General features: G+C 37.1%; 2 protein-coding genes across 2 annotated transcripts; both read right to left on the bottom strand.

Annotated features, from left to right (window-relative positions):
• Positions 1–1,141: 1,141 nt before the first annotated feature.
• LOC138631483 (olfactory receptor 52Z1P-like) lies at positions 1,142–2,083 on the bottom strand. The gene has a single exon (XM_069716457.1). It carries the CDS (start codon positions 2,081–2,083, stop codon positions 1,142–1,144), a length of 942 nt encoding a protein of 313 aa, XP_069572558.1.
• A 2,171-nt stretch (positions 2,084–4,254) lies between these two features.
• LOC138631484 (olfactory receptor 52D1-like) lies at positions 4,255–5,217 on the bottom strand. The gene has a single exon (XM_069716458.1). The coding sequence runs from the start codon at positions 5,215–5,217 to the stop codon at positions 4,255–4,257; it is 963 nt and encodes a 320-aa protein (XP_069572559.1).
• Between the last annotated feature and the right edge of the window lie 7,139 nt (positions 5,218–12,356).

A 12,356-nucleotide genomic window follows, 5' to 3' on the forward strand; every position in this document is an offset into this window, starting at 1 on the left:
ACTAAAATGACCTTTTCATTACCATTCCTCTGTCATATAATTTGTCCTGTATGAGCAGGGACTAGTGACAGTAACTATCTTGGAAAACCAACAAATAATATTTAGTAATTATATTGTTATTGTCTTAACAGACACATAACTAGGCACATAACTGTTTGATTTTAGTGTTTGTGTGGAAGAAAAATAATTTCAACTGTAAGGAAGCTATTGCATCAGTCTGACTATGCAATTATTGACAAATAAACCTCTTCAATCACATTTTTTAATCATCCTTCGTTATCTCTAATAATAAAAGGACAATAAGAGATAAAACAGTAGAATGGAACAATAAGGAAAATCTCAAGCAGCGACTGCAATATTTATGCTTTATTAGAACTTCTGCAGACTATTATCTGCACGCTCTTAAAATGACATATACAAGCTTTCAGTCACAGCAGGAAAGGAGAAAAAAAAACAGACCTTTGAGAAAATTAATTCAAGTTCATTGTGGCACCCAAAGTAAGAAAAAAAAAAGGAGGCTATATATAAGTTCAAAGCACTTTACTAAATGTTTCATTTGTGGTTTAAACTGTAAGTAGAAGGCATAAAATGTTAGATTTCAATTATTTAAATGATTTTCTTTTATTTCCCAAATGTTTCCATTAATTTTGACCAAAAACATAAGTGCAAATATTCAAATAAGGAGTGGTTATACTGGAGTTTGCAGTGCATGCAGGACATAAACATTTCCTTGTTCACTTTTACAGTTTTTCTATTCAACAAAATTACAGATCAGTTTTACAAATCATGTTTAAAGTTGTGTGTCAAAGTCTCAGTGGCTTATTTACCTCAGCAAACCAAATGAACATTAAAAAAATATTTCTTTATATCATTCTTGCCTTATGATCCAGGACTCAGGGAGGAACAACTAACCTGACTGAAACTCGGCAAGAATTTAACATGGCATGACACGAATTCAGCACTCTAAATGTTTTCCTCAGCACTGGCTAGTCTCCTCTCATTTAAGTAAATGAGAGAGCAAATGTGATTAAACAATGTGGGGAGAGAGGAGATTGTGCATGTCATGTGTTAGCAGAGGCATCAGACTTCACAGCAACATGCAGGACACACTTTGAATGCACACTAACATCACGCCTCTTGGCTACATCGTTTGTACTTGCCTGCTTTTTCTGCTGAAAAGCCTGAAGAGTTGAACCCTGATGAGTTTAATACTCAAACCGTAGATGACTGGATTAAGGAGGGGTGGAAATATCAGAAAGTACATCGACAAAAACAGCCTGGTATGGTAAGACAGGTGACTGCTGTCAAATCGGCCTTGTCCTATTTCAAAAAAACACCCAAAAGAGTAGTTGATGATTGCCAGCAGGTGGGGGGTGCAAGTTCGCAGGGCTTTGAATTTAGATTTACTGAATGACAGTACACATATTTTCAGGATGTGTGCATATGAATAAAAGATCATGATGACCTGTGGAATTGTATATAGAACTACAGATAGTAGGCCGACCATGTTAACAATAAATGTATTTGTACATGCAAGTCTTACCAGTAAGTAGTTCAAACAGTACACCTTTTCTATGGTTCTCTCACAATACGGCAGCTGAACAGTGAGCATGAAGACAATTAGAAATGCCAGCAAGGGATAAAGCCACATGAAAACAATGAGTTTACCAACTTTCTGTGACATGATTACATGATAAGAGAGCGGGTAACAAATGGCAACATACCTGTCATAACTCATCACTGCTAGAATAGTGAATTCAGTCATGGCATATGTGTGTATAGCATAGACCTGAGTCTGACAGAAGGACAGAGAGATCTCATATATGTGGGACAGCACATTGACCAGTACTGCAGGCAGCAAGGCGGTGCTTCCATACAACCCATTCACAGCCAAATTACACAGCAGCAGATACATGGGCCCACGCAGGGTTTTCTCACGATAAATCACTCCAATCAATACGACATTCTCAGCAATGATGGTTATGTACAAAATGAGGAAAATGCTGAAGTAGACTGACCTTAAGCCTTCCATTCCATAGTATTCAGACAGATAAAGAGATGTCACTTTAGAGAAATTTTTCATACTAACACAAATTAATTCACAGTGCTGACATGAAATATGTTTTCCCTTTATGTGCAGCCCTCCCCCCCATACACATACACACCTGCTTTAAACTGTGCTCAGCAGCTTTTATACATCAGCTTTACATTTCCTCTGGCGTAAACGTCATGTGGTCTTAGTTACACACCAATGAACTCACAGGTTTCATATGTGATAACACTTGTAGAGTGAGAACGATCTGGTTAAAAAAAACATCACTGAAATATACTCATCCTAAATATATTTAGTATACTTCCATGTATACAGGGATATGTGAAGTTCCTCTACCCATTGTCTGATATCTAATTTAGCAGTTAAGAAGTTGGTATGATAGATTTAGGCTTGCTTACACCACTGTATTTTTATTTTATTATAAAGTCAAGTGCCTCCAAGAACGTTACTTTAACATGTTCAAATGAGTTTTTCTCATTACTTAAAAAAAAATGTGTATCTTATGTTTTACAATTGACACTATTCTTAAAAAAAATTCAATTCTAATTAAAATGAGCAGATTAAGAGGCAGATTAGCACACATCATCCAGAATGACTGCTGTATTTTCCATTTTTGAAGCATCTGTTCACAGCAGAGTCCCAGAGCACGCACTGTGAATATAAACTATGTCGCAGGGTTGTTAAACAAATTCATGGCCTGTGTATACAAACTAACAGAGGATCAATTTTCAAATTCTGTGAACTCTCTATTCAAGTTTTAACCTCTCTGCCAGTTGTGTCATTTCAAGTGTGTCTCTCGCACTTGTTAATAATCCTTTTTTAGTCTTTGATTGAAAACCTAAAGTCATCCTAATCCATCTGATACCCTCATTTACAGTCAACATTCAGTTTCATCTCCATCTGTCAGTACTTCTCTACATGCTCAGGTCTAACTTGACTTTTTAAACAACAAAAAGCAACCATAGGGCTAAATTATCTGTACTTTTGCCTGCAAAAATACTTCTTTCAAGTATTTTGGCTTCCCTCACTATACTCGAATGGGATTATTCCAGAGTAAAATAAATCTTTAATCTCCTTGAATCCACTCCAATGCTTTAAGTACAGTACTTGTATATCATCTTAATGTAACATTGGTGTTATCGAGTTGATTTAATGAATCTGCATGAATAGTTATTGCAACGCTCTATTAATAGTATGATAGTGTGAGTTTTCTCTTTTCTCCCTTTTCCCTCACTCTTTCAACTCTTTATCTGAATGTACATGTGTGTTGAAGTTCAGATGCCACTCCACTCGGCTCTGAATGATGTTTGTGACCATATTACAGAGCACAATTACAGCTAGTGAACAAATGCAACAAATATGGTGCAAAAAACAATGAAACGACTTAAATCTGGGATACGAAAAGCGCTAAACTAGTGATTCCAACATTTTATAATATATATATATATCTGGGAGTCCTCACCTAATATGAATCTTTAACAGTCTGTGTCTGTTAAAGGTTTAAAAACCACCTCACTGTGGTGTTTATATGAGGGGAAATGCAGGGCACACAAAGACTTAAGAGGGGATGTAGAAAAACTAATGGGGGTCTTGCTGACAATGAATACAACTACTGTAATATTTTGCCAGTACCTTTAACCATTTACATCATGTGTCTCCTAAAAATTTGTTTTTTTGTCATTATGATTCTTTAATTGAAGGCCACCAGATTATCAGAAGAAAGTTTTCACAACACAGGCATGCTGCATTTCATATGCAAACACAGATACATTTAAACCAAAATCAGTATTCAGCTATTAAAATCCATATTCACTTTGTCTTATTGATAAGGAGGAAATGTAACTATCACATATCTTCCATATGTATTTTCTGGAACAGAGATGTTTTTGGTTCCATAAATATGAGGTCACATAAAGTCACTTCAGATCATTAAATTCAACAATAGCACATCATTTTTAGATGCTTTAGTGAAAAGTTCTAATTATAGCTTTGCACTACAGGATCTATAATTATTATTGTCTGTGCCGTTAAATATAAAGATTAGAGGAAAAAGCCTTGCGAGAGTAACGGCGTCTTAAAGAGCATTATGATATAATGAATGAAATACTGTCCTAAATTATCTGAGAAGAAAGAGAGGCTTTCATCCTCATTATAGTGTCTGAATCTGTCAAATTTATTGCTACTGTTATGCCTAATAGTACCTAAGCTGCAGTCTTTAACTTTGGTAACTTCGTCAGAAGAATCTTGTATTTGATAAACAGCTTCAGTATATAAACTCGTACTATTTGAGTACCGAGTCCGTACAGCACTGGGTTGGCGATTGGTGGAATAACGACAAAGTATAAAGACAGAAGGATCTGTGTCTCAATGGCCACATGACTCATTTTAAATCTAGTTTGGATAATTTCAAAAAAGGAACCGAAAGTGTAGTTCAGCAAAGATAATAAATGTGGGATACATGTTTTTAGAGCATTGCTCTGAGATTCCTTTGGTAGTTTCCTACATACTCTTGCAATTTGAACATAAGAAAAAATAATAATCACAAACTGAGGGACAATCAAAATAAAAACAAGTACAAGTCCCACAATACTTATGTATTGGAGCTTTGAACAGGAGTTTTTGACCAGCTCCATGTTCACACAGTACAACTTTGGCATGACTTTTCCACAGAAACGCAGCTGTAAGGTTAGTGAGTAAAAAGATGCAAATACAATCATGGGGTACAGACCTACCAATGCAATAAGCTTGCACACTTTTGAATTGGACATGATGCTGTGGTAATGAAGTGGGGAACAGATGGCAATATATCTATCATATCCCATAAGAGCTAAAACACAAAACTCCGCACTTGCATATGTGTGCAGGAAATAGACTTGAGCCTTACACCACTCCACACTCACTTGGTGTGTCTCGGATATGAGCACAGCCATTATTGCAGGTAACAAAGCAGTGCTGCCGTATATTTCATTGAGGGATAACATACATGTGAACACATTCATGGGTGAATGCAGCTCCTTGTTTTGGTGAATAACAGAGATGAGAAGTGAATTTAAAGTGATAGTAATGACATATAGCAGGAGGAAGACACTAAACATACCATGTTTGTAGTTTTCCATCACCTCATATGCAGTCATTTTGAATGTTACCACTGTTGTGTTGTCCATGTTGAGGTTTAATTCTGAAAGTAAAAAAAAAATAAGGGATTTTTAAAACAGTTTTGCTTTTCTAAAGATAAACAACATACTTGTGGAATATCGCCAGAAAAGAACAGGATTACAGACATAGACATTGGAGATTTAAAGAGGTCAATTATGTGCCCTTGAACATACAATAGTATTGATAATTTCATGTTTCTAAATACAACCTAGAATTTACACCAAAATGTATGGTGTAATCAGACAATATTACTGACATATCTGTCACACTTACATGTTCAGAGTACAGAAACAGACATTTGCAAACTCTCGCTGAGTCTGCATTACCTGATTGTCGTCCTCTCCTCACGGCAGAGTGCCACCTAGCTTGAGCAGCCTTTTAACTTTGCTCAGGTCCTCTTGTTTTCATGGTTACCAAAGCATCTTTCTCCCAAACTCCTTTGCGATTGTCCTTTCCTCCTGTGCTGATATTGATTTAGAGGAGTTCTTACACATCAGTATACATAACGGATATCATATATACATTTATAGCTGCAGTTCAGATTGTACTTTTCACCTGTTTGTTCTTCACACAGAGCCAAAGTTTACTTTGCGCTTTATATAACAAATGTCTCACATTCAGTTCTGAGATTTGACTTGAAATCATGTAGCTTTCTGAAAATCAGAAATCATACTTGTCCAAATATTTACAATGAATCTTTTGCAACCTGGAATTAAATTAAACAGTTTGAGGATTGAAGCTATCATCAGAAGTTTGCCAGGTATTCAAACGTCCACCTAGCCTGTGTCTGTGTCTTTGTGCTAAAGCCGGACATTACTTGGGGCCTGCAATCATTTTCTGATGCTATTAGAAACAAGCTGCCAATGTTCAATGCTCATTCCCAAAGAAGGTCGTTGCAGCCGCCACACATAAGTGAGAAGGTTGTGTATTTAACAAAATGAGTTAAAGGAGGCATAAAACACAATCAATGTCCCATCTGTCCCCAGTCACTGTCTGAGACAGAAGTCAGAAAGCATTAGAACTTCTCAGGGATATAACAAAAGCTTAGTTAATCAGGAGTCTCCAACCTTTTTTCCTCTGAGCGCTACTTTGACAAAATAAAAGTGTCGGAGAGTTACTCATGTTTAGTAACATTTATTCACATAGCTGAGCTCCACCAAACCAGCTTAATATGCTTATTTTATGTGAACAATAACCAATTGATACACAAAACACACATATTAAACCCCTGGAGACCCCTGAGTTAAAACTTGCACAGCTGTTAAATGCTCCATGGGTGATGTTCAATTCAATTCAATCGCTCTTAACAGGAAGAAACCTCCGACAGAACCAGGCTCAGGGGTGGGCGGCCATCTGCCTCGACCGGTTGGGGTGAGAGGAGAGCAGAGAGAGAAAAGGACAGCATAGAGATACAATAGAAGAACTGTTGGTGGAGATGACCAGCGCAGGGCAGAGACACGCAGCTCCATGATGAGACATCTGCAAAAGAAAGAAGAGAAACTATGCAAGCAAGGGAACTGAATGGAGACAACAGACAATAAGAAAAAACTATAGGAGAGAAAAAGATGGTGAGGTATGAGTCAGTTAAAGAGTAGGAGGAAAGAAAAGAAGATCAGCATGTAATGAGGTCCCCCAGTAGCCTCAGCCTATAACAGCATAACTAAGGGTTGGTTCAGGTCTAACCGACCCAGCCCTAACTATAGGCTTTATCAAAAAGGAACGTTTTGAGTCTAATCTTAAAGCCAGAGAGGGTTTCTGCCCCTCGAACACAAACTGGGAGCTGGTTGGTTCCACAGGGGAGGAGCCTGAAAACTGAAGGCTCTGCCTCCCGTTCTACTTCTGGAAACTCTAGGAACCACAAGTAGACCAGCGTACTGAGAGCAAAGTGCTCTGCTAGGATTATATGGTTCTGTAAGATCTCTGAGATATGATGGAGCCTGGTCATGTAGGTCTTTGTAAGTCATCAAGAGAATTTTAAATTATATTCTTGATTTAACAGGAAGCCAGTGAAGAGAAGCTAAAACTGGAGAAATGTGATCTCTCTTGCTAAATCCCATCAGTACTCTTGCTGCAGCATTTTGGATCAGCTGCAGGGTTTTTAATTAGTAATTTGGACATCATAACAACAAGGAATTACAATAATCTAGCCTGACAAACCTGACTTTATTTATTGATGACCTTCAGAATTCAGATTGCGAGAAGCTCCACCAGTAGTCATATCTGCTCTGTCAGTCCATTCAGCTTTTATATAAGGCCTGACCAATACAATTGTGTGCTCGGTTTTAGAAAAGTTTGTTGAAAAAGCTTCTTAAAATGGTCATTCTAACTTTACTGCAGTTTGACTCCTATTTCTTGTGAAAGTTACAATTTTAAACTTTTTGGTGAGATCTATCAATCAGATAAATCAGTAAATAATCTACTGCTAATTTAAAAATGGGTCTGTCAGGGTACAGTATGTTGTTACCAGCAACAACCGATTATGTTCAAACATTAAATCACAGATGTCCTCTCATAAATGCAACTTAGAAGGTCATTAGTCCACTTGGTGTTGCAATTCCTTTAGAAAGCAATTAGACATAATTGTTTTGTCACAACTGAGACCTCTTTGGCCAGCACTTGGAGAATAGAAACGCAAAAACAGTAATGACCTCCCTTCGGAAAACACTGATGCAACCCTTATGAAACTGTGTCCGAAGGCCACAAAAAAAGACCTTCAAAATAATGCCTGATTTGTTCAGGCCTTCTATATATCTTATCAAACTGATTTATTCTTTTCCAGTCATACTTAGAGCAGAAATTTAATTCATTTGAAAATGAGAAGTATCAAATCCTTTGTGAGCTCATTGGAGGGGTCAATGGTGAGAATGAGGCAGATAGCACAGAGGGTAAAGTTAACATAAATCAAGGGTGCTCTGGAAGGGAGAGAAAAGCTTGACAAGGCACAGCCACAGTAAATAAGTGGTAGATTTTCTGTGTGATATATTAAATTAAGATCAGCCATTGCATACCTCTGGATTTAGTCTTATTATCTGAAAAATTCACTTAACCACTTCTAATCCTCAATGTTTAGGTGGTTGTTTGTGTTAGGGTGTGATGTTCTCTCAAAGTCTACAGTCCTCAAGTTGCCAGCCCAGTATCACACTAAAGTGTATAATACACCTGTCAGTCCACTAGAGGACAACTACCAAGGGTCACCTTATGCCTCATCTCAGGGTCAAAAGTACACACACTTATGTCCCGGGTTAAAGAAGGACGTCATGTGACAGAGGTTATTTAATGAAGTACAAAACTGCTCAAGTCCATGTAGGATGTTAGGTTGGGATAATTAGATGGAACCAACCCTTTCACCCAGGACACTGGGGCTAAAGTCAGTGAAAAACATTGCATGGATTTCCTAAACAAGTAGTTTTTGTACGTAGCCCTAACCACCTGATTTTTCACACCTACTCAAGGCAAAATGTGACACTGACACAGTGTGCTGTGGTTGACTGACGGGGATGTTACACAATTTGATGTAATACTGGGTAGCATGTGCACAACCTGTCTGTAGCAGGAATAAACCATTTGACCAGTGTGTTTACAGGGTTTCTTTTAAGGTGACTGAGGCTAGAAAGAGCCTCTGAAGGAGTCGCTTGACATAACCTAAACTGTCTTTCCAAAGTAGTAGTTTCATTGAGGAAACTGAGAACTAATGCAGTGCCACAGATATCAAAGTGTAAGAAGGTGTCTTACCTGAACAACACATTTGGCTCTTCTCCAGTGATGTTTTTTTTGCTTGTGCTGTGTGTTGGTAAAATTCTTTCACCATATTTTCCTCATATTTGAGAAGACACTTCTTGACATCTGACAACCATTCAAAAAAGGTCAACCATGTGATAGTGACACTGGCCCAGATTTTCCAGTACTGTTAGGGCAATCAAGCCCATCTTTCAAACCAGAGGAGCAGAAAATACAAAGATTTTCCCCTTGAAGAAAGAATCCTGCCCACACACCACAACTTTGTCATCTCTCATTTGTCAGGCCTGTCAGCTGCATTTTGCTTTGTATGAACCTGACAGATGCCCTGATCCCTGATCCCTGCTTCTTGGGCCGCAACCACAAAAGTGGTTGTAATTTCTGATTACGAAGATGAATGAAAAAATATTCTCAAAACAATGAAAACATTACAGAACACTTAACTATTGGCCAGCCCACTCCATGATATGCAGTCATGTGATGTAATAGTGAGAAATACTGTTTCTGTGATTTAACAGACTCCTGATTAAACTAAAACAATTTACTTTTTAAATGAGCTTTCTAAATTAACAATTCAAATCAATAATTTCAACCTAATGGATAAAGTATGGCATTGATTCTCTTTGGGAGATATTCATATGCTGTTCAAGCAAAAATCCTGTAATTTTAATGCTTTTAATTATGCTGTTTACAAATTGCTCCTTCTGCAATAACGTGGCAGTTTGTGAGAAAAGGCCTTGTTGGACATTTAACTCAGCAGAGGGTGTTTATGTTCTCTGAATTCAATGAGGGTTAAGAATGTGCATGTGTTTTAAATTCAAATAAAAAAGGCACTTTCTAAGGAATGTCTCATGACAACATTTGGTCACGAGTTGGGAACAGTGATGCAGTGTTCTGAAATGTGATTAAGAAAAGCATGTTCTCTTTAGGATGCTTATAATTCTATAATTAAAAAAAAAAAAACGAGTGACTACTATGCTGCTTCAAATTATCTTCACTCCTCCCTTCGGACCAAAATACAAACAGACCGGGGCCTGATCCTCAATTTGGAGCAACATTACCAGATGCAACAATGTTCCGTCATCGTGTGGTTATTTTGGCGCTCCTGGTTGTCTTGCTGCTTAACGGTAAGTCTTAATGTGATTCCTCTGCATGGTTTTACAACTTTTATCTGCACGCTTTTACATCTCTAGAGTTTACATACTTTTACAAATTATTTTACCTAAAACTTAGCAAATGTCGTCCTTCTGTGATTGCAGTTGTTGAAAATGAGGCTGCATCCTTTCCCTGGTCTTGTCCCAGTCTAAGTGGAGTGTGTAGGAAGGTTTGCCTCCCAACTGAAATGTTCTTTGGACCTCTGGGCTGTGGAAAAGGCTTCTTGTAAGTTTCAAGGCTCATATACTTTGTGTATTTATAGTTGTGAATGAAATATTATACATTGTGTCTTTTTTATTTCCAGGTGCTGCGTGTCACATTTCCTATGAGGAATGCACTGCGGTCCTGCTTGAAAACTTGCAAAGCATAACAGAAGATGAGACAAACAGAAAACACTGTTGTGGAGAATCTAACACTGGTGGACTTTGTGATTTTAAATTAATTGCTTGTTATATTCAATGCAGCTCAAATGGCACAACTGAAGTAAAATGTTACTTAAAATGTCTTTTCTTGTTTGTATTTTTTCATGTAACTTCAAAAATACATGTCAGTATGTGACTAGATTTAAATCTGACACTATAGATCTTTCTACAATTCGTGGCTGACATCTCTTTAGTCTTTCATGTGTTTTGTTGGGCATTCATCTGCACGTCTCTACTCTGACTCGAGTCCATACATTTTGTTTTCACAAATTTTTGCTTCTTATCTATGGAAACAAAACAAACATCTATTAAACACATTGTTGGAAAAATGTGTTATAATCTTAGGTTTCCTGAAAAATGGAAATTTAAAGGGTGCTGTGTGGACTAAAAACTTGACTATCGATAGAGAACTGTTTACTTTATTGATCACAGTTGAAAATTCTGAAAACATCCAAGAGATGAATCCTTTTCATTCTTGTCCTTATTTAGGATCCACTTAAAAAATAAAAATACTGCCACTTATATTGTTGCTCTAATTCAGCAAGCTTCATGTTTGTATTTGAAGAGGAACAGAATGCCGCAGCACTCGAGGATGTGTAATGGAACATTTTTCAAAGGCTGCATGCATGACAGGCAATGTTAATTTTATAAGAATTTTGATTTATGTCAACATATTCAAACTGGATTTCTTTAATATCAAAAACAAAAATAAGAGTTTGAGATGATAATTTATTTGAGCAAAAAAATTTAATTTCTGAAACAACTGATAACTTGCAAATACATTATTTTGTTTTAATTGTGTAAACTATTGGTCTTTTACTTTTAGATGTGCCCTTTTGTCAACAGCTCCCTCTGTTTGTGCTCACGTGCTCGTGGCAGACAATTGACTTAATTTGTCCTTCAAAATTAGATGATCATCGACTGATTTAGTTTTATACCAAATATTCAGACAGTAGGGATTATAATGTACCATATGCCTACAATACACAAAGCTCTAGGTCAGACTTAAAAACAAAAACAACAGTACAACTTCTCCATGTAGTCTCGATAAATCAGTGTCTCTCCCCTCCCCCCACATATTATTATAATTTAATTTGCAACTGCTTTAGAGAGTGCTCTTGATGAAAGCAGCGTGAAACATCTGTGTAAGCCTATTAATGTTGAGCCATGTGGCTGCAGCTGAAGATGACAAAAAGATTGAAACATAATCTGCAGATAGGAAGACAAATAAATGAGTCTTTTTATAAACTGACATAACATTTATATTGGAGTTTTGTTTTTTTCCTTTAACATAAGTCATTAACATAAATGCATATTCATAGAACACACGATATAATGTAGAACAGACAACGTCATAGGGATTTTCAGGTTACCACATTTTGCCTGCAAATTATTCATTTTACAACATCAAACATAAAACTTTCTACATTTCTATTCATTGTATTTACACGTTTATTCTTACAACATTTAGAAACATGATCAGGTGATGATGCAACTGCTGTTCCTATCTGTCTTTAATCACCTGTGGGTCAACGTCCGTACAGACACAGAAGTCAGCTTTGGGAGCCAATTGTCACAATGGACTGACTCTCTGATGATTTAATTAAAACTTGCAAAGGTAATCAGCCTGCTACTGTGAAGTAGTTTTCCTTATCACATTTACCTTTGGACTCAGCGAGTGGTGGATGCAGACAAAGTACACATTACACAAGGTGTTTGGTTATAATCTTGATGTTGGGAGTGTTCAAAAACAATCATTTGTTCATTTTCTGTCTGTGAGTTTGGGCAGGCAGCAGGTAGTGAAACCACGTGGAGAGGTTGTGACTCAGCTTTGT

This window comes from Brachyistius frenatus, unplaced genomic scaffold (assembly GCF_029030835.1).
Source record: "Brachyistius frenatus isolate BFR_SWC_R1_liver_20210118 unplaced genomic scaffold, ASM2903083v1 Contig_157, whole genome shotgun sequence".
NCBI classification, from domain to species: Eukaryota; Metazoa; Chordata; class Actinopteri; family Embiotocidae; genus Brachyistius; species Brachyistius frenatus.